Here is a 22,170-nt window from a genome sequence, read left to right as displayed (position 1 = left end):
ATGGGGCTTCATGAGACCCAAAGGGCTCGATGAACCACTGAGCTGAGCCAGTTTGAGTGTAGCTAGTGCCCCCTAGGCCAAAAGTTATCAAGTTCTGGCCACTAGTGACCCTGAACCTGAACCCGTGGCCTATTTGCCCTTGGCTTTTGGGAGAGATGAGATCTGCAAGATGCCCACTCATGAGCACCGATTGAGCTGAAGGGAAATGATCCCACACTTGTAAAATAGCACACTCTCTGCTCTCCTCCCTCCAGATAACATGATCCACTGGGAGCGGCCGGACAAACCCCAGGGTGAAGTTTATCCCCTGTTCTACCACCGCGCTCCTTCCGCTGAGATAGAGATGACGGCCTACATGGTGAAGGGTCTGCTCCACCCTACACCCCTGACTGACGAGACCCTACAGTACAGCGCCAAGGCCGTGAACTGGATGGTGAAAAATTCAAACCCCTACGGAGGCTTCTCCTCCACCCAGGTCAGTGTCTTCACCCCTGAGCTGGACACTCTTCAGGGAGCAGTCCAAAGGGCCGGAACACGCCAAATACTCTGACAGGATAGAATAACATACGTCAACCGGAGACCAAAGGCAGAAAATCCTTAGTGCAGTGAGTTATATAGAGGAGAAGCACAGAGACAAGAGAAAGTGGAACAACAAGATCCAAAGACCGGTATTCCTCTGGTAAGGACTTTGCAGGAGTAGCAGAAATTGTAAACCTCATAGTTACATCAAGGACCACTTGCGGTATATCAGGTACTGAAAAAAGAAAAAATAAAGAAAAAAATGTCCCCACAATACAATACTTTCATGAGAGGGACAAAGACTGTGCAGGAGGGCCGAGTGTCTTCATAATACGTTTTCATCAGGGGCAGGGACTGTGCAGGAGGGCTGAGTGTCTCTCTAATACATTTTTCCATACGAGTAGGGATTGAGTATCACCCGATACCCTGTAGTAACGTACAGACTGCCACAAATTCTCACAGATCGATTTGGTGTCTTCCCTCCCCCTCAGGACACACTGCAGGGAGTCCACGCTCTAAGTCGCTTTGCCTTACTCACGTTCACAAAGGACGGGAACAACCAAGTGAGGATCCTCTCTGGAAACAATGCGGAACATGAGATTCAGGCCACGAACAGTAACCGGCTGGTGGTGCAGAAGAGAGAACTGAAGAACGTTCCCGGGAATTACACAGCCGAAGTCAGCGGTAATGGCTGCGTCCTCGTCCAGGTGAGAGACAGCACTGGCAGGCGAGACTCCCTGCCCAACCCAGCCAAGTGTGAGACCTCCATTTCTGTCTCGGCACAGAGCGGGAGCCTCCAGCCTCTCAGCGGCAGAAACACATCAGTTCTTTTTCTCTTTCCTCTCTCTTCTAGACCTCTGTGCTCTACAACATTAAGCTGCCCACCAACCAACCAAGCTTTGACCTATCTGTGAGCTCTCCAAATCCCTGCAGCGAGATTTCCAAGAAGAAGTTTGATCTGCAAGTAAATGTCAGGTAAGACTGTGCAAGCATTGCTTAAGTACACAGCAGAATTTGTCCTGTGCGGCGAGGGATTTTCCTGGTATTCATTCTGGATTTAGCGCCCTTAGCCTGGAAGCTTAGTAAACTTCAGGCACAGATTTATTTCTCCGCGGACGACATCCAGTTGTAATAAGCACCAGGATCTGAATTAATGGCTGAGTGGCTGCAGGACAGCAAACTCTTATTAACTATCAAGAAGTCGTCCGTACCGAGAAGAGCGGAAAGCGTCTATATGCCCACATTGCAGGGAATTCTCCCCTTCAGCTGCAGGATTCCCTCCACAGCCCATGTGCCATTTTCGATTCCCAACTGAGCGTGGACCAGCTCATCGGTGCAACAGCCCAGTCTGGCATTTCTTGCTGAGGATGTGGTCCAGTTAGTTAAGCCCTAATTCATTTCAGGTCCAGTTAATTAGGCTTCAGTTCGTTCAGAATGCTGCTGTCTGGTTATTTTTGTAGGGTCCCAGATGAGACCCAATTACCTCGCTTCTGAAGCAGTTGTACTGACTGCCAGTAGCCTTCGGCGTGCTGTTTAAAATCTTATTCTTAGAGGCTTGGGACTTGTACGGGGACTGGCCTGTATACTGGGCAGATAGGCTTATATCACATTTACCAGACACCCATCCACTCCTCACGGGAAAATCCCTTGGAGCTCCGCCTTTGAATGAGAGATTCACCTATCTTCCTACAGGTGAAGCGATGCTTGCTATTTGAGGCCTAGTTAGTGGAATGCCCTCCCGTTAGAACTTAAGGTAGGGTTACCATATTTGCCCCGCCACGCCCCCACCCTACCACTTTCACACACCCCACCCCTTTCACTCCCCCCCTAAGGGTGTCCTATCCTCCCCTCCCCTTACTATACTGCCCTGGTAGTCTAGTGACCTCTTCGGGGTAGGAAAGAGCCCCCTCTTTCCTGCCCGGAGTGCCTGCGTACTGTTCCTTGCTGACTCCGGTCCCGGCGCCGATCCAAAATGGCCGCCGAGAGTTGAAGTGGCCTTGCGAGACTTCAACTCTCGGCGGCCATTTTGAATTGACGCCGGGACCGTCAGCAAGGAAGTAGACAGTATGCAGGTGCTCTGGGCAGGAAAGAGGGGGCTCTTTCCTGCCCCGAAGAGGTCACTAGACCACCAGGGCAGTATAGTGGTAAGGGGAGTCTCCAGAGGATAGGACACCACTAGGTCCGCCCACCTGCCCGTTTGTCTGGAAATCCGGACAAACGGGCAGGCTAGCAAAACCCGCCCGGCCATATCCTGAAAAAGAGGACATGCCCGGGTAAAACCGGACATATGGTAACCCTAACTTGAGGGCTAGCTTAATTGCCAATTAACAAGTGGCCCATAGAGGATTAGGGGCTAGGCCCTGTGTGTCGGTGTCAATCACAGACCCCAGTACTTTGTATGAGTTTCCAGTCTAACAGGAGACCCAAGGGAGGAGGTTCACGGGACTGACAGGTTCCATGCTGCCTGCCACTGTAGGGCAGGTGTCACGGTGGAGGTCCAGAGAGAAGGGGCAGCTTTGTTTCTGTGACTCCATTTGGGATCCCGACCCACAGTTTAGGAAACAGTGTCTTCAGCCCCCCACTTGTGACGGTGGGGATTGTGTGGGGAAAGGTGGTTTGCTGTGGGGATGGCATGTGATATCTTAATTGGGGTTGTTATGGGGGGAATGGGATTGGCAGGAAGGGGTCCTTATTGTTTTTATTGTAAAAAGCTAATTGAAGAGAGGTCCACAAATGATCAAATAACAGAGTGTCATTTGATTTATTTACTGGATTTGCTGGCAATTAACATATAGCTCCTCTATCTTCCATCCTTTCCCCCCAATTTATATGCAAACATACAGCCTTACTCCATCTCCCCGAACTCTTCGTCTGTCTCTGAACCTACATAGGGCCTTCCTCTGCTTCTCTAAATCTCAGGGTGTCTCTCCGTCTGTCTCTGAACCTACACTGGGCCTTCCTCTGCTTCTCTATATCTCAGGGTGTCTCTCTGTCTGTCTCTGAACCTACACAGGGCCTTCCTCTGCTTCTCTAAATCTCAGGGTGTCTCTCCGTCTGTCTCTGAACCTACACTGGGCCTTCCTCTGCTTCTCTATATCTCAGGGTGTCTCTCTGTCTGTCTCTGAACCTACACAGGGCCTTCCTCTGCTTCTCTAAATCTCAGGGTGTCTCTCTGTCAGTCTTCGATCCCACAGGGTAAGTGTGAGGATCGTCTTTGCCCTCCTTATTATCTCTGGGGGTGATTTTCTGCTGGCCTCTCCACCCCCCCCCCCCCCCCCCCATCTCTACAGAAACATGCAGCTTTCCTCTTTCATCTCCCTATGTCTGATGATCTTCTGCCTTCATCTCCTGCAGCTACACCGGATCCGGCAACTCCTCTAATATGGCCATTTTGGATATAACGCTGCCAACTGGCTTTATCGCAGAGCGATCCTCATTGGACGAGGTGAGAACCTGATAGTTCCCTGGGCATCACTGGTGTCCTTAGCTTCTGACTGGTTGTCAAAGTACAAGGTCTTCTGTATTTTAGAAGAATAGATCCACCAAGCCCTTAACCCTGCTTGTCTCTCCCCAGTCAGACAGTTCAAAGTGATTTAGTGAGAAGCAAAGTACAGCCAAATAAATAGGGATGTGCATTCGTTTGAAAAAACACGAAAAATGTGTCATTCATAGAAAACAGTCGTACTCTTTTTGAAAGGGTAGACCTTTTGCAAGACTGCACACTGTGTCATCCGTGCATTCATGCACCATCAGAAAATAGTGCTCAATTTTTCTGGAGCAGTGTGCGATCTTTCCATGAAAGTGTGTACTCTTAGTGATATTGTTTCCATAGTGAGAAAAAAAAAAAAAAAAAAACTACCCCCCAAAAACAACAATTCTCCTAAATGACATGGGATATGACATGACACAATAATGTTCAGACTGCAGGTCTCCCGAGCTCCCACACCGTTGAAAAAGATAAGTACATAAGTAATGCCACACTGGGAAAAGACCAAGGGTCCATCGAGCCCAGCATCCTGTCCCCGACAGCGGCCAATCCAGGCCAAGGGCACCTGGTGAGCTTCCCAAACGTACAAACATTCTGTACATGTTATTCCTGGAATTGTGGATTTTTCCAAGTCCGTTTAGTAGCGGTTTATGGACTTGTCCTTTAGGAAACCGTCTAACCCCTTTTTAAACTCTGCCAAGCTAACTGCCTTCACCACGTTCTCTGGCAATGAATTCAAGAGTTTAATTACGCGTTGGGTGAAGAAACATTTTCTCTGATTTGTTTAAAATTTACTACACTGTAGTTTCATTGCATGCCCCCTAGTCCTAGTATTTTTGGAAAGCGTGAACAGACGCTTCACATCCATTGGCTAAGAAGACGATCAGCAGTGTATCTGAGAGGCTCAGATCCTGTCTGGAACAATCTGGTTTCTGCATGACATTCGTGCCTGTCATAGTATGACACAAAAACAATCCATTTGGAAAGAGTTAGCTACAGTGTGTGTGTGAGAGAGAGATTTCCCTGGGGTCAGTGACTGAACCTGGATGAGAGCAAAGCGCTGGGAGATAAATGAAAAAGTAGGGAATGTGAAATCTTACAGGTCCTGAGGGAAACACAGACAGACCATGTCATGGACCCGGCAGCCATGTAGAGGCCCAGGTCCCTCATTCCCACCTCGCTCTTTCATCTTATTGGAGTCAGAGAAGGACCTTCAAAGTTAGTCGTAGGGTCCTGTTGAACCATGTGACTGAGTTTGTCCATCGACTCACAGCTCAGTTTCTGGCAGTCCGGAAGTTCTGTGCTAAGTGGCAGAAAGGCTGGTGCTCATGCAGCCAGGGACGTGGGATGCCAGATGTTCAGGGTACAGCCTCACAGGTCTGGGAGCTATTTACATTTTTACAGAGTTTTGTGCTTAGACATGAGAAAGGTGCATTCAGATAAGAGGGATCTTGTAAGCTCTTCTACTTCAGATGGTGGAGTAGTGAGCAGAGAGACACAAGAGACTGTCAAGGATGAGGAGAGACACCTTGCACATGGTCACACTCTGTGGCTGACAGCTGGATTGTGTCCTTAGCAGGAAGGACAAAACTCCTGTCCTCCTCTACTACAGTAGTCCAATGGTTACAGTATCTGGCTGAGAACCAGGAAGCCAGGGTTCAAATCCTACTTCTGGTCCTTGTGATCTTGAGAGAGACACTTAACTCTTTATTGCTTCAGGTACAAACTTAGATTGCGTATGCTCTGGGGCCAACCGCACATAACTCATCCTGAACTACTGAGAAAGGTGACTCAGGGAGCCAGTGACATAAATCAGGGGGTTAGAACTTCAGGAATTGCTGAAATGTTTTCTCTCATTCTGCAGCTGAGAAGAAATAGGCAAATCTCCAAGATTGAGACCCCTCAGGGCCATGCGATTTTATATATGAAGAAGGTAAGTCTGGGGTAACAAAGTTTAAGACAGGGTGAGCCTCAGCAGCTCTGCGTCGCTCCAGGCCCTCTGCTGTTTCCTTTCCCTTTCTGCTTGTTTTATCTTCTTCTTTTCTATTACCTGTCTCTGCTTCGCTGGGCATATTTCTCTCTAGCACATACAATGATATTGCTTTACACACCCACCCAGCTGTATTTCACATCTGTTCTTCCTCAGGTCACTCATGAACCCATCAGCTTCTTTGTCACCGTGGAACTGGACTATCCCGTTGACAACCTGCAACCACGCCCAGCGATAATATACGACTACTACGAGAAAGGTAAGAGCACTTGTCCCCACCCCCAGGAGCTACATCCTCTCTTTGCATGTTATTTTCTGTGGGTGAAATTAAAATCCCGGAGCAAAAGAAAGCAGCATTTTGCACTTTTCCGCCCTGAGGTTGCTCGCAGCACCAAACACTCAACACTGGGGAAAATTCCAAAGCTGATTTGTTCAGGAGATTTCCATCCAGTAAGACACAAAGGCCAGCCAACCATTAGGCACGACTAGGCAATCAGCAAGGGCAGAAGCTGGCAGTCAAAACAAAGCAATAATCCTGTACTTGGGAGAGTGAGAATTTCCAAATGCCTGAAGAGCATCACCCAACTCACTCCTAAAGATCCCCGGCACCATTAGGCAATGGGTCACTCCCATCACCCACCAATACCCTCTGGCACTTGCTAGAGATGTCAGTGGCCATGGAGGAGTCACTTGATCTCCCTGTGTCTGAGCTCTAATCTCAGCTCTGTCACAGACTGAATGTGTGACCACGGAGGAGTCACTTGATCTCCCTGTGTCTGAGCTCCAATCTCAGCTCTGTCACGGACTGAATGTGTGACCACGGAGGAGTCACTTGATCTCCCTGTGTCTGATCTCCAATCTCAGCTCTGTCACGGACTGAATGTGTGACCACGGAGGAGTCACTTGATCTCCCTGTGTCTGAGCTCTAATCTCAGCTCTGTCACGGACTGAATGTGTGACCACGGAGGAGTCACTTGATCTCCCTGTGTCTGAGCTCCAATCTCAGCTCTGTCACGGACTGAATGTGTGACCACGGAGGAGTCACTTGATCTCCCTGTGTCTGATCTCCAATCTCAGCTCTGTCACGGACTGAATGTGTGACCACGGAGGAGTCACTTGATCTCCCTGTGTCTGAGCTCTAATCTCAGCTCTGTCACGGACTGAATGTGTGACCACGGAGGAGTCACTTGATCTCCCTGTGTCTGAGCTCCAATCTCAGCTCTGTCACGGACTGAATGTGTGACCACGGAGGAGTCACTTGATCTCCCTGTGTCTGAGCTCTAATCTCAGCTCTGTCACAGACTGAATGTGTGACCACGGAGGAGTCACTTGATCTCCCTGTGTCTGAGCTCTAATCTCAGCTCTGTCACGGACTGAATGTGTGACCACGGAGGAGTCACTTGATCTCCCTGTGTCTGAGCTCCAATCTCAGCTCTGTCACGGACTGAATGTGTGACCACGGAGGAGTCACTTGATCTCCCTGTGTCTGAGCTCTAATCTCAGCTCTGTCACGGACTGAATGTGTGACCACGGAGGAGTCACTTGATCTCCCTTTGTCTGAGCTCCAATCTCAGCTCTGTCACGGACTGAATGTGTGACCACGGAGGAGTCACTTGATCTCCCTGTGTCTGAGCTCTAATCTCCTAGCCCCAATGCACTGAAGCAAAGGTAGCTGTGGCTCCTGGACTGGAATGCCAGGAGCTGGACCCACGGAAGTAGCTAGGCGACTTTAAAACACAGCTTAAAAACCGCCGACGTAGGAGCAGGTGAGGGCACCAGCAACCTGAGGGTGACCGCAGTTCTAAAGTCGTTCAGGTTGCACAGAAGTGAGCTGTTCTCATCCAATGGGGGAGTAACCCAGAATAAACGCTGCTAAATTCCTGGTTCTGAACTTACACCTCAAAGAACGATGGGATTTGTAGTCCCCAATTCAGTGCAGTAGCCCTGATCTTTCAATCTCCTCCTTGGAACTGAGCACCTTGGCAGCTCTGCTAAGGTGCTGGAGATAAAGAAGTTGTGGTCACTGTGTTGATCCCACTTTACAGGCAATGCAAAGAATGAAAACAGTACAAAGAAGGGAAAATAAGATAATACCTTGTTTTTTTTTTAATTGTTGTGTTTTCTTAATTCACCATTAAGCTGTTGGCGGCACTCAAATTTAGCCGAGCCCTGCAATCATTTCTTTTTCAATTTAGGTGACTAATTTGATCTTTACTTGGACTGATCCTTTTGTCAGAGAGTCATTGGCCAGGGTGTGAGCAGCCATTAGACAGGGACCTCCTAAAGCTTGTGCACTAGACAAGACCAAGATAAGAACTAGGATTGTTCAAGGCATGCTACTACTACTTAACATTTCTAGAGCGCTACTAGGGTTACGCAGCGCTGTACAATTTAACATAGAGGGACGGTCCCTGCTCAAAGAGCTTACAATCTAAGAGACAAGTGAACGGTCAGTCCGATAGGGGCAGTCAAATTGGGGCAGTCTGGATTTCCTGAAAGAGTTAGGTGCCGAACGCAGCATTGAAGAGGTGGGCTTTAAGCAAAGACTTGAAGACGGGCAGGGAGGGGGCTTGGTGTAAGGGCTCAGGAACGTTGTTCCAAGCATAGGGTGAGCCGAGGCAGAATGAGCGGAGCCTGGAGTTGGCGGTGGTGGAGAAGGGTACAGAGAGGAGGGATTTGTCCTGTGAACGGAGGTTACGGGCGGGAACGTAAGGGGAGATGAGGGTACAAAGATAGTGAGGGGCAGCAGACTGAGTGCATTTGTAGGTAAGAAGGAGAAGCTTGAATTGAATGCGGTATCTGATCGGAAGCCAGTGAAGTGACCTGAGGAGAGGAGTGATATGAGTATATCGGTTTACAACCTGTAAGTCGTAATGTCTCTGTACTTCCAAGAAGTGCATCCAAGGACACAAAGCACAGAAGTAAGGCAGAAATACCCTGAGCTGGATCCTGCTGGGCCAATCAGAAAATGGGACTAAGAGTACCAGAAATACAAGACACGGCTAGGCAAAGGCTGGCCAGAGACAGAGTTCCAAGAGGCAGAATAGCTTCTCCTGAAGGCAAGTGTTCCCTAACACAAAGGTGACTGGTAGAAGGCTGGATCATGAGTGGCAGCTACTATCACAATAGTGGTTAAAAACAAAAATGAAATGTAAGACAGTGGAAAAACTGACATTTTGTGTTTTTTATTATTGTTTAAACATCCCTACATTCTTAATTGTGGTTTCTATTCCTTTGCAGATAAATACGGTCAGGTCCTATACAGCGCCCCCTGCAGTCAAACAGAAAGCAGATGATAAAGAGTCCTAAAACAGGTACTGAATGGAGATTCTACCCATTCCATCACCAGCACAGACCACCTGTCTCCCCCTTACCATGAGGCTGAATATTCATCCACCCCCAGCCCAGGAAATACAAGTCACCCCTTCCCCCTCTCAAATCCTCAGGCCAAGAAATTCTCCACACCCCACCCCCAGCATAAACCACCTGCTCCCCCCCCCCCCACAAGGCAGAATATTCCCACACCCTGAATCCAGGAAATACAGATCATCCCTTCCCTTCCACCCAAATCCTGAGGCCAAGAGATTCTCCACAGCCCACCCCCAGCATAAATCACCTGCTCCCCCCCCCCCCCCACGAGGCAGAATATTCCCACACCCTGAATCCAGGAAATACAGATCACCCCTTCCTTCCACCCAAATCCTGAGGCCAAGAGATTCTACACACCCCACCCCCAGCATAAACCACCTGCTTTCCCCCCCCCCCCCCCCCCCCCCCACGAGGCAGAATATTCCCACACCCTGAATCCAGGAATCCAGGAAATACAGATCACCCCTTCCCTTCCACCCAAATCCTGAGGCCAAGAGATTCTCCACACCCCACCCCCAGCATTATCCACCTGCTCCCCCCCCCCACAAGGCAGAATATTCCCACACCCTGAATCCAGGAAATACAGATCACCCCTTCCCTTCCACCCAAATCCTGAGGCCAAGAGATTCTCCACACCCCACCCCCAGCATTATCCACCTGCTCCCCCCCCCACAAGGCAGAATATTCCCACACCCTGAATCCAGGAAATACAGATCACCCCTTCCCCCTCTCAAATCCTGAGGCCAAGAAATTCTCCACACCCCACCCCCAGCATAAACCCCCTGCTTCCCCCCGCCCCCCCCCCCACCACGAGGCAGAATATTCCCACACGCCAACACACACAGAAGGTGTTCTCTCCACGAAAGAACAACGAAGCAAAGAAAACAGTGGATACAAAAAGATCCTCTCTGAATCCAGGAAATACAGATCACCCCTTCCCCCCAAATCCTGAGGCCAAGAAATTCTCCACCCCCCACCCCCAGTACAGACACTCCTGCCCCCCCCCCCCCTGGCTAGAGAACCCCACACCCCTTTCTCTGAGGCTAAGAAAGATTCCCTGGTCAGCAGATCTGAGAAGATAACATTGCAAACACTGAATATATAAAATGTGTTATTCTTACTCACGGATTCTCCTTTTCTTTTTTTCTTTCTAGAAAACATGGAGCTCTCAACCGAGATTTTTTTTCTGCATGGCTCTCTCATCCTTCCTCTGGGGTCTCATTTTTATTGAATCGTCCGAGCTCTCATTCAATGATGCAATGTGTTTGCACTCTCTGACCATCCTGGGGCTTCCATGGCCAGTCAGCAGCCACTGTAAAAATATATAAAATAAAAAAATAAAATACTATTTTGTGGAAATAAAGTTCAGACTGTGAACTCCTTTATGATCTGCTGTGATACTGTCACTCTGCCCACCCAGGGTCTTTGTAGCTCTGACTCTCTCCCCAGGATCAATGTTTCTCTTTCTGTTTCCACTTAATGTCCCACCTCTACTTTCCTTATCGATTGGCCCAAAATGCACATAGAAATTTAAACACAATTTTTAAAAAACAATAAGACGATGCAATTCCTACCAACCAAATACGATCAAAATACAAATTCTTAACATTATTGAAGAGATTATGGCACAGACTATTCACGACTCTCTATGAATTAGGTGGTGAGCCCTCCAGGGACAGGGAAGTACCTGAATGTAAGTCACCTTGAGCCTACTTCTGAAAAAGGTATGAGCTAAATCCAAATTAGTAATAATATAATAACTGAGTACCAGGGCTTTTTTTGAGGGGGTACTGAGTACCGGCACCTTTTTCATTGTCTGCTAAAATTGACCCATGATTCCCAAGTTTTAATGAAAGAGCTTATGCTCTACACACCAATTCTGCCTTGTCATAGATTCTGTGCCTGGCTATTGTGGGGTGGGTCCCTCAGTGATCACCCCACCCCTGAAGGGTGGCCTGGCATTTGAGTACCAGCACCTTTTCCATTGTCTGCTAAAATTTACCCATGGTCCCCAAGTTTTAATGAAACAGCTCAGGCTCTACACACCAGTTCTGCCTTGTCATAGATTCTGTGACTGGTTGCAGGGGGCCTGGCTACTGTGTGTTGGGTCCCCAAGTGATCACCTGAAGGGTGGCCTGGCATCTTTTATGCTAGAAAAACCGCACTGCTGAGCAGAGAGGAGACAGGGGTATCCAGGACAATGTTATGCTCACAGCTAAGCTCCTGACAAGTACCAGAACACCTGTGATCTTTGCCATCAGTGAAAAGTCAGATTTGGTGAGAGGACCAGCCTCGCTCCCTTCCCCTGAACCAGTAATAATGTGGTTTCCTTGTAACTCTGCCCTCCCAGATTCGCCAGAGCTCTGATCTCCCTCTTCCACTGCCCCCAGGAGTGGTTCCAGAATAAATTCATTGTGCACCTCCAATCTACCTTGGTTGGTACGCAGCTGAAAGTCTCCACCAAGGGCCCCAGTAATGATGTCCTGACAAATAAATGATTGCTTAAGCTGCTTTCTGTGTGCTTCTTAATTAGCTCATTTCAGCCTCAGTGGCAATTACTTTTTCACTTTGAGCTTCCTCTTCCATTGCCACTCTGCAGTATCTAAGTGCAACTCTTTGCCAGAGCTTGTCATTCTGTTACCATAAAGATGTAGCATTAGAAAAACACTTTAATGCTAGCACAGAACACATTCTGAACTTCCTTTTCCACTGCCACTCTGCAGTAGATCTGAGGTAGAATAGTCACAAATCAGAGACACCGGATATTTATTTTATTTATTTATTTATTACCCCACGCTTTCCCACACATGGCAGGCTCAATGTGCTAGGGGATGAAAAGCAGGACCTGCTGTGATTAACCCTTCTTGGGGCCTATGAACCATTCAGTGAGGAGGGGCTGAGTAATACTTCCAGGACCATGTGTTTGACTACAGCTTTCAGATCCCAGAATACAAAAAAATGAACAAAGGACATGATAGCATCACCCCCTCCCTTCCTTCCAAAGGAATTTACAAAGAAACACAAACCCTTGCAAACTTAAAGGCTTATTAATTACAACAGAATCACCAGACCAGAAATGAGTGATGGATAAAACCTGGACTGCAGCTTCATTTATTGACATAACAGTATTCCCGAACTAAAGCAGATATATAACCACCATAAAAGACATATGTACAATTATGGTTTTCTGTTACAAATGGACTCCCAGCTGCTGAGCCATTTAGTTCTAATACCCCACCATGACAACTGGAGCTAATGTCAGGCAGGGACTTCCATGCCTGAGTTCAAAAGCCTGGAAAAAACCTAAAAACCCACCTGTTTCAAAAAGCATACCTAACTACTAACTAACTAACTAACATTTCTAAAGCGCTACTAGGGTTACGCAGCGCTGTACAATTTAAACATAGAAAGACAGTCCCTGCTCAAAGAGCTTACAATCTAAAAGACAAGAGAACAATCTAAAGACAAGTGTACAATCTAGAGGACGAGTGAACAGTTAATCTGATAGGGTGGATAGATTGGGGCATTCTATATTTCTCAAGCGGTTAGGCGCCGAAGGCAGCATTGAAGAGGTGAGTTTTAAGCAGAGATTTGAAGATGGGTAGGGAGGGGGCAAGGCGTATGGGTAAAGGAAGATTGTTCCAGGCATAGGGTGAGCGGAGCCTGGAGTTGGCAGTGGTGGAGAAGGGTACTGAGAGAAGGGCTTTGTCCTGTGAGCGGAGGTTACGGGCGGGAACATAGGGGGAGATGAGGGTGGAGAGGTAGTGAGGAGCCGCAGACTCCCAACCCAACGTAAATGCCTGAACTTGGCAACACCACAACACTACAGCTTGTAATGATCACCAAACAATTCCATCTGCTCTTGATTTCCTCATATGGTCCCACCACATGAACCTTTTCCTACTTTAAATATAACCTTGTAATTGTTCCATCTTCTCCGACACCACGTAAGCCACATTGAGCCTGCAAATAGGTGGGAAAAAGTGGGGTACAAATTCAACAACTAAATAAATAAACATTCACCAGTTGCCGAACATTAAGACCCTGTTTCAGAGCTCCACCTTTAGAAATAACACTTAGCTCAGGTTAACCACCCCCCCCTCGCAGGTGTGACAAAAACCTCAAATTAGAACCTAACATGCTACATAAAGGAAATGGGGGGGGGGGGGGGGGGAGGATGGGTGATCAAGCCACCTCCAAGGAGCAGGAGAGATCCTGAGCCTCAGAGGCGCTCACTTAAATCCACCCTGCCAAATCCCTCCCCTGAGACTGAGGAAATACTCCTGGGGGGGGGGGGGGGGGGATTTTCTGCCATTAACTTTTTAAAAGGAATCTGCCCAATTAAGGGCACTGCTGTCCCCTTCTGGAGCAATCGGCCGTCCTTCAACCCCTCCCCCCCCCCAAGTTCCCTCCTACTCCCAACTAGCCCCCGGCTAGGCCCAAGGGATTGGGCTTGCCATTGTTAAGAATGACAGGCCTAGCGGCCTAGTAAATATGGCCTGTCATTCGCCATCCAGTGGGATGGCTCATCCCCCTGTTAACATTGGGCTACCAGACCAATCGTCAACCTCAGAAATTTATGAGCCCTGTAAGTCCACTAATAAGGGTGAAGAGCCAAGTTGTAGGGTTTATATGGACTTAGATCTGCCAGTGCACCTGGGTGCATTTTATTTATAGATTAGGATTTAATTATCTCCTTTGGATGGAATTCACCCAACGCAGTGTACCACAAGAATAAGTCAAACATAGTCAATAGAAAATTACAGCAGCAAAAATATTGAAATAACAATATACATGTCATAGTGTACTGCATACAATCAAACATCTCAATAGCACAGAGGAGTCACTTGATCTCCTTGTGTCTGAGCTCTAATCTCAGCTCTGTCACGGACTGAATGTCTGGCCACGGAGGAGTCACTTGATCTCCCTGTGTCTGAGCTCTAATCTCAGCTCTGTCACGGACTGAATGTCTGGCCACGGAGGAGTCACTTGATCTCCCTGTGTCTGAGCTCTAATCTCAGCTGTGTCACGGACTGAATGTCTGGCCACGGAGGAGTCACTTGATCTCCCTATGTCTGAGCTCTAATCACAGCTCTGTCACGGACTGAATGTGTGACCACAGAGGAATTACTTGATCTCCCTATGTCTGAGCTCTAATCTCAGCTCTGTCACAGACTGAATGTGTGACCACAGAGGAATTACTTGATCTCCCTGTGTCTGAGCTCTAATCTCAGCTCTGTCACTGACTGAATGTGTGACCACGGAGGAATTACTTGATATCCCTGTGTCTGAGCTCTAATCTCAGCTCTGTCATGGACTTAATGTCTGGCCATGGAGGAGTCACTTGATCTCCCTGTGTCTGAGCTCTAATCTCAGCTCTGTCACAGACTGAATGTGTGGCCACGGAGGAGTCACTTGATCTCCCTGTGTCTGAGCTCTAATCTCAGCTGTGTCACGGACTGAATGTCTGTCCACGGAGGAGTCACTTGATCTCCCTGTGTCTGAGCTCTAATCTCAGCTCTGTCACGGACTGAATGTGTGACCACGGAGGAATTATTTTATCTCCCTGTGCCTCAGCTCTAATCCCCGACTCTGTCCCCGACTCTGTGTGACTTTTGGGCAGCTGTAGAGGGAAATCAACCAGGGTGTATATGCAAAGTCTCTGGAGAGCTACAGGTTGTAACAGGACATGTCTCTGATTTGCATCCCACATTCAACAAATGCTAATTAGCAATCTGCACAGGAAAATCCTTCATTTGAATGCTGAGGTCACTGTGATAATTCAGCAGCATACGAGAAAGGGGACAAGCCTGTAGTGTGTGATTCAGATCATCTCCGTGCCATGTCCTCCACGCTGGCCCTGGATCTCCTGAAGCTGGTCTTAGTCACCTCAGCTGCTAAAAGCATGATCTCAAAACCTATTGTTCTGTGTCTTGTCATATTCGTGGTGGAGTCACTCATTGGGTTTTTGGCTAACATGTTCATCATGGTGGTAAACGGCCTTGACGTGGCAAATGGCCAATTGCTCAGCCCCACCGACCTCCTCCTTACCAGCTTGGCTCTTTCCAGGTTTTGCTTCCAAGGGATCCTGATGGTCACACATGTCATGTACTTCTTCCCAAACGTCACCATCAGAATTGGCACGTTCAGGTCCTTCCAGGTCCTCTGGATGTTTTTCAACATTTCTAGCCTTTGGCTGGCCACCTGGTTGTGTGTCTTCTACTGTGCCAGGATTGCCAACTTCAGTCACCCGCTCTTCGTGTACGTGAAGGTACATATCTCTCAGTGGGTGCCACGGCTCCTGCTGGTGTCCGTCCTCCTGTCCCTGGCCTGCAGTCTCTCTTTAACCACGAATTTGGACAACCTCACCAAGAACAATGAAATCTTCGCAAACAACACCCCGCCACTGTTCATTGGGCAGACCTTCTACTATCCTTGGTTGATCATCTACATCTCAAGCTCTGCTGTGCCTTTTGCTTTGTTCTGGCTGGCTGCCACGCTGCTGTTGAAGTCCCTAAGGCGCCATGCCTGGCAAATGCAACGCAGCAATGCGCCAGCGCTCCAAGGCCCCATGTTGACTGCCCACCATAGTGCCATCAAGTTCATCCGCAACTTCTTTTTCTTCTACAGCTCCTACTTTGTAGCTTTGATCCTTCAAGTATATACTACGGAAAATGGAGCATCTCTAACCTGCCTGTACAACAATGTGGTTGCAGCCTACCCTTCCCTGCACTCCGTCATCCTCATTATCAGCAATGCCAAACTGAAGCAGGCTGGTGCCAGGCTCCTACACCAAGCTCGGGGTTCTCTAAAGACACCAACTCTGACACTAGAGACTGTCTCAGTTTAGCAATGCCTCCCCCTGGCCCCAGTACACTAACCCCGGTCCCTTCACTATAGGGACAGGTAGATACAAGTTTTGGTTATAGAAAGTGTGCAAAACATTTTGCAGTGTCTCCCTTTCTGCTTCTAATTCATTTTCTTTTCTTACATTTCATCCTGTTTTTCTCTCTATTCGCCTCCGTTTTATTTTGTCTCTGCCTCTCTTCTTTTTCCCTCTCTCGGATTCAGGAAATGTTAGTGACCTGACAACGTTTGTATATGCTGCTTAGGTAATACATAAATAAGTTAACATAAGCAGAATAAAAATGACATTAAAATAAAATGACAGAGAATGCAAAGGACAAAAACTAAAGGCAACGGTTGGCTTATGGTGCTGGGTCTGCATTGTCTCTGCTCAGATTTTATCCTGGTTTCAGGATCCCCCAGATTTTGCTGCTCCAGCTGCTGTTTCTCCTTTTTCCCCAGGATTAGACACAATTTTTCCTGCTCATTCTTTTTGGGGGTTCTTTGATTTTCTGTCTCTCTCTCTGCTGTTTGGGAAATGTGCAACTCTTCTCTCTTAGGTTAGAAGCAGAAATGCATTTCCTCCTGTACTGTGTAAAAACCAGGGTTCTGCTTCTCCAGCTGCTGTTTCTCCTTTCCCCAGGGTTAGACACAGTTTTTCCTGCTCATTCTTTAAGCTGAGTTGTACAGAAACTGCCAACTTTGTCTTTTCAAGAAGAGAGGAATCTGCAATTCAATACTCCCTTGCAGCTTTTTGATACAAGCTAAGTAAATTTGTTTATATAATTATAAAAAAAAAACGTTTTAATATAGAAAAGAAATAGTCTTTTGATATCCTGCAATTTTTTGGACCAAAAGGGAGGATTTTTTGATTGTATGACCGTTGATGTGTTCCCTGGACAATCTTGTCAAGTCAGCTTTGATTTTTTTAGGGTTAACTGAGGTCTTTTTTTCCACATTTTTGGCAAATTTTCTCTTCCTATTGTATGAAATGACCTGTGATGTTTTAACTTTGTACAAAAAAAAATATTGAAAGTTTAAATAAAAATAAACCTCTGTTCCACATTTATTGCATTAGCTTTTTAAAATGTAATATAGAACTGATTTCTGCCTATTTTGAAATGTCCCCTGTTCATTTTCAAATGAAATAAAAGAAAAGCTAAGAATGATGCTGCTGCTGTGCCCTTCTCTCCCCCCCCCCCAACCGAGCAGGGACTGCAAAGACTGGAAGTGCATGAACACACAACACCACACTGTAAATGAAGTCCACGTTACGTTCAACTGTGCCATGGCTGTGCTTCACATCAATTATTATTGTTACATTTGTACCCCGCGCTTTCCCACTCATGGCAGGCTCAATGCGGCTTACATGGGGCAATGGAGGGCTAAGTGACTTGCCCAGAGTCACAAGGAGCTGCCTGTGCCTGAAGTGGGAATCGAACTCAGTTCCTTGGTTCCCCAGGACCAAAGTCCACCACCCTAACCACTAGGCCACTCCTCCACTCCTCAATGTGTGTTAACTTGGCCTAGAGTTCCTTCTGTCATTCCAGAGCTTCCTTTCAATTGAAAGAGACTCACCTCCTGTGCACTTATGCCACATAGATTGGCCGCTGTCGTGGACAAGATGCTGGGCTCGATGGACCCTTGGTCTTTCCCCAGTATGGCATTACTTATGTACTTATGTAAATGCCTCTATCATATCCCCCCCACCCACTCAGAAATGTTATACTCACCTATTTAGAAGCTCAGCCACGGTAGTGATTCCTGTGCAGCAAATGCGACAAACTCCATAGGAACTGAATAGCCTTTGTTGCATTTGCCGCACTGGGAATCACTACCGCGGCTTGGTAAAAGGAGTCTCAAGTGCATTCAAAATTGTCTTTGCATTAAATTAAAAAAAAAAAACAGCTTGCAAAAATTACCTACAGCAAGGGTGATTTTCAGAGTGACTGATGCAGTCAAGTGTTTTACCTGTATTAATCATGTTTCTGAAAAATGTTTGTCACTCGATGTAGCTGAAATTACATTGGTCGCATGTGGGTAAGTGAGATTTACCTGTTCAGGTGAGAATTTGGAGTAAGAAGACGGGGAACATTATTGTGTAAGTGAAAAACAAAATAAAAAAAAACATCTTATGGGCCAAAGGAAATGAATTAAAGCTTAAATGTTATGTTAGTAAATTAGCTGGGAATGTATCTTGGTGTCTGTCAATGAATGGAATCATTGTATTGAGGTTTCCTCAGCCGTTAAGGCTTACGCTGGACAGGAGGACCTGTGAAACAATCTTCCAGGGTTATAAATTCTTAAGGAAACGTTTCTGGGACAACCAGAGCTTTGTTACCGAAACCTTCTAAAAGTCACAGGTCTGGCACTGCCAGTGGTCCAAGTCTTCTGGTGAGAAAACAACAAAAAAACAATTCCATTCTTCTCCAGCAAGGACCAGAGTCCAGATCTTTCCACCAACTGACTGTGGAGAATTTTTTTTTAGCATTTCCTACAGGGTCTGTTAAATATTTCCATCCTTGCTGGAGGCCACTTCTGAGGATGGACAATGTTGGCTTCAGCTGTGTCCTGTCAGGTGACTTCAGCTATCTGGACGTTTTCCTGTCTTGATGTCCAGGTTCCTGTGCTCATGATGTTGGAGTAAGCAGGACCAAATGTTCCAAATTTGGCTTTCATTTGCCAGTAACAATTTGTAAATTTTCAAGTTTCATCTTCATAAAGGCAGTTAATAAATCCCAATAAATAAAAATTATATACATCATCCAAATTCCAGGTCTCCCTCCCTTTCACTGACCCCGGTTTGAGCATTACAGCCTTGAACCTCATGTCTCACTGTCTTGTCTCTTTCTCTGATGCAACTGCTCAGAGATACATAATTATTTCATTTATTTATAGGTTATTTGTCTACTGTTCCTTTAGTGAGGGAGGGGGACAGGTTCTAAATATAAAATGATAGACAAAACTCCCACCACTTAGAATTCTGGAGACCCACCTTCAAAAAGATATAAACAGGATGGAGTCGGTCTAGAGGGCGACTAAAAAAAAAAAAAAAAAATCGGTAAGCGGTCTCTGTCATAAAACATAGGGACTGGCTTATGAACTTCAACATGTATTCACTGGAAGAGAAGCAGGAGTTTAAATTTTTCTTACATTTGTACCCTGCGCTTTCCCACTGATGGCAGGCTCAATGCAGCTTACATATTGTATACAGGTACTTATTTGTACCTGGGGCAACGGAGGGTTAAGTGACTTGCCCAGAGTCACAAGGAGCTGCCTGTGCCTGAAGTGGGAATCGAACCCAGTTCCCCAGGACCAAAGTCCACCACCCTAACCACTAGGCCACTCCTCCACTGTTGCTACTATTTGAGATTCTACATGGAATGTTGCTATTCCACTAGAAGTCGGCCCTTGCAGATCACCAATGTGGCCGCGCAGGCTTCTGCTTCTGTGAGTCTGACGTCCTGCACGTACGTGCAGGACGTCAGACTCACAGAAACAGAAGCCTGCGCAGCCTTCTACATGGAATGTTGCTAGTGGAATAGCAACATTCCATGTAGAATCTCCAATAGTAGCAACATTCCATGTAGAATCTCCAATAGTATCTATTATATTGTTGTTACATTTGTACCCTGCGCTTTCCCACTCATGGCAGGCTCAATGCGGCTTACATGGGGCAATGGAGGGTTAAGTGACTTGCCCAGAGTCACAAGGAGCTGCCTGTGCCTGAAGTGGGAATCAAACTCAGTTCCTCAGTTCCCCAGGACCAAAGTCCACCACCCTAACCACTAGGCCACTCCTCCACTCCTCTGTGGCATTAATGTACAGCAGGTGAGGGAAAACTCTGGAATGAGAGGGCATAGGATGAAGTTAAGGGGTTGTAGGCTCAGGCGTAATCCAAGGAAGTACTTTTTCACGGAAAGGGTGGTGGACGCATGGAATCGCCTCCTGGAGGAGGTGGTGGAGACAAGGACTGTGTCAGAATTTAAGAAAGCATGGGACAGTTGCATGGGATCTCTTAGGGAAAGTACATAAGTACATAAGTAATGCCATACTGGGAAAAGACCAAGGGTCCATCGAGCCCAGCATCCTGTCCACGACAGCGGCCAATCCAGGCCAAGGGCACCTGGCAAGCTTCCCAAACGTACAAACATTCTATACATGTTATTCCTGGAATTTTGGATTTTTCCAAGTCCGTTTAGTAGCGGTTTATGGACTTGTCCTTTAGGAATCCGTCCAACCCCTTTTTAAACTCTGCTAAGCTAACCGCCTTCACCACTTTCTCCGGCAACGAATTCCAGAGTTTAATTACACGTTGGGTGAAGAAAAATTTTCTCCGATTTGTTTTAAATTTACTATACTGTAGTTTCATCGCATGCCCCCTAGTCCTAGTATTTTTGGAAAGCGTGAACAGACGCTTCACATCCACCTGTTCCACTCCACTCATTATTTTATATACCTCTATCATGTCTCCCCTCAGCCGTCTCTTCTCCAAGCTGTATAGCCCTAGCCTCCTTAGTCTTTCTTCATAGGGAAGTCGTCCCATCCCCGCTATCATTTTAGTCGCCCTTCGCTGTACCTTTTCCAATTCTACTATATCTTTCTTGAGATGCGGCGACCAGAATTGAACACAATACTCAAGGTGCGGTCGCACCATGGAGCGATACAACGGCATTATAACATCCTCACACCTGTTTTCCATACCTTTCCTAATAATACCCAACATTCTATTCGCTTTCTTAGCCGCAGCAGCACACTGAGCAGAAGGTTTCAGTGTGTTATCGACGACGACACCCAGATCCCTTTCTTGGTCCGTAACTCCTAACGTAGAGAGGAGGAGATAGTAGTTACTGAGGATGGGCAGACTGGATGGGCCATTTGGCCCCTATCTGACGTCATGTTTCCAAATGAAACAAAACTAAATTGAGAACCTTCTATTGCCAGTATTTACCAATTAGTTCAATGTGGATTACAAAGAAACGTGCTAGATATTTCTGGGATATAAGAATTACAATATAAGAAGAACAGAAACAGCATATAAATGATAAAATAGTTTAAAAATATTTGATACACAACCTTTCATAAACAATCAAAGCGGTTTACAATATAAAATATAACAAAACAAATTTGAAAGGAATGCCAAAATAGAACGGAAAAAAGAATAACAGCAACTTCAGCTTTAAAAAAAATCTCTCCAACAAATGAGTTTTTTAAAGCATCACAGAGTTAGACTGACCCTCCTAAAGGTGGAAAACTATTTCAGGACATCACAGCTTGGTAAGAAAAGAAAGATAATTCCAACCTGTTGTTTTAATCCCCTTAGTAGCTAGAAAATGGCAAAGAGATTTTTCTTTCAACTGCAAGTTTCTAGAAAATGAAGGAAATGCAACTAGATACAGCCTTGAAAATCGTTCACATCAATTTGAAAGTTATCTAGACCTCCACTGGTAAACCAAAGTAACTTATGTAACAGTGCTGTTCCCTGTCAAATTTACTTGTTTAAAATATCAATCAAGCCACAGCATTCTGCCGAATTTGAAACTTATTTGCTTAGATGCAGAGAAGGGCGACGAAAATGATAAAGGGGATGGGACGACTTCCCTATGAGGAAAGGCTAAAGCGGCTAGGGCTCTTCAGCTTAAGGAGAAAAGGTGGGTGAGGGGAGATATGACAGAGGTCTATAAAATAATAATAATAATAATAATAATAATAATTATAATTATTATTATTATAATGAGTGGAGTTGAACGGGTAGGTGTGAAGTGTCTGTTCACGCTTTCCAAAAATACTAGGACTAGGGGGCATGCGATGAAGCTACAATGCAGTAAATTTAAAACGAATCGGAGAAAACTTTTCTTCACTCAACGTGTAATTAAACTCTGGCATTCGTTGCCAGAGAATGTGGTAAAGGCGGTTAGCTTAGCAGAGTTTAAAAAAGGTTTGGACGGCTTCCTAAAGG

At 46.5% G+C, this 22,170-nt stretch overlaps 2 protein-coding genes across 2 annotated transcripts in view; both read left to right on the top strand.

Moving 5' to 3' along the window:
• The window catches only part of LOC115457446, a 90,312-nt gene extending 81,002 nt beyond the window's left edge, over positions 1 to 9,310 (top strand). Inside the window, exons 65-71 of the mRNA XM_030186861.1 lie at positions 255 to 475; positions 1,011 to 1,226; positions 1,373 to 1,494; positions 3,874 to 3,964; positions 5,871 to 5,939; positions 6,153 to 6,255; positions 9,237 to 9,310. Of these exons, the coding sequence (XP_030042721.1) occupies positions 255 to 475; positions 1,011 to 1,226; positions 1,373 to 1,494; positions 3,874 to 3,964; positions 5,871 to 5,939; positions 6,153 to 6,255; positions 9,237 to 9,292 (878 nt within the window). The 3' untranslated portion in view covers positions 9,293 to 9,310. The remainder of the gene's footprint in view (positions 1 to 254; positions 476 to 1,010; positions 1,227 to 1,372; positions 1,495 to 3,873; positions 3,965 to 5,870; positions 5,940 to 6,152; positions 6,256 to 9,236) is intronic.
• A 5,897-nt stretch (positions 9,311 to 15,207) lies between these two features.
• LOC115457445 (taste receptor type 2 member 40-like) lies at positions 15,208 to 16,283 on the top strand. Its single transcript, XM_030186860.1, has one exon. It carries the CDS (start codon positions 15,208 to 15,210, stop codon positions 16,213 to 16,215), a length of 1,008 nt encoding a protein of 335 aa, XP_030042720.1. The 3' UTR covers positions 16,216 to 16,283.
• The last annotated feature ends 5,887 nt before the right edge of the window (positions 16,284 to 22,170 follow it).

Source organism: Microcaecilia unicolor, chromosome 14 (genome assembly GCF_901765095.1).
Source record: "Microcaecilia unicolor chromosome 14, aMicUni1.1, whole genome shotgun sequence".
Classification (NCBI taxonomy): Eukaryota; Metazoa; Chordata; class Amphibia; order Gymnophiona; family Siphonopidae; genus Microcaecilia; species Microcaecilia unicolor.
Note: the sequence above shows the minus strand (reverse complement) of the source record. Positions and strands in the feature narration are given on the sequence as shown.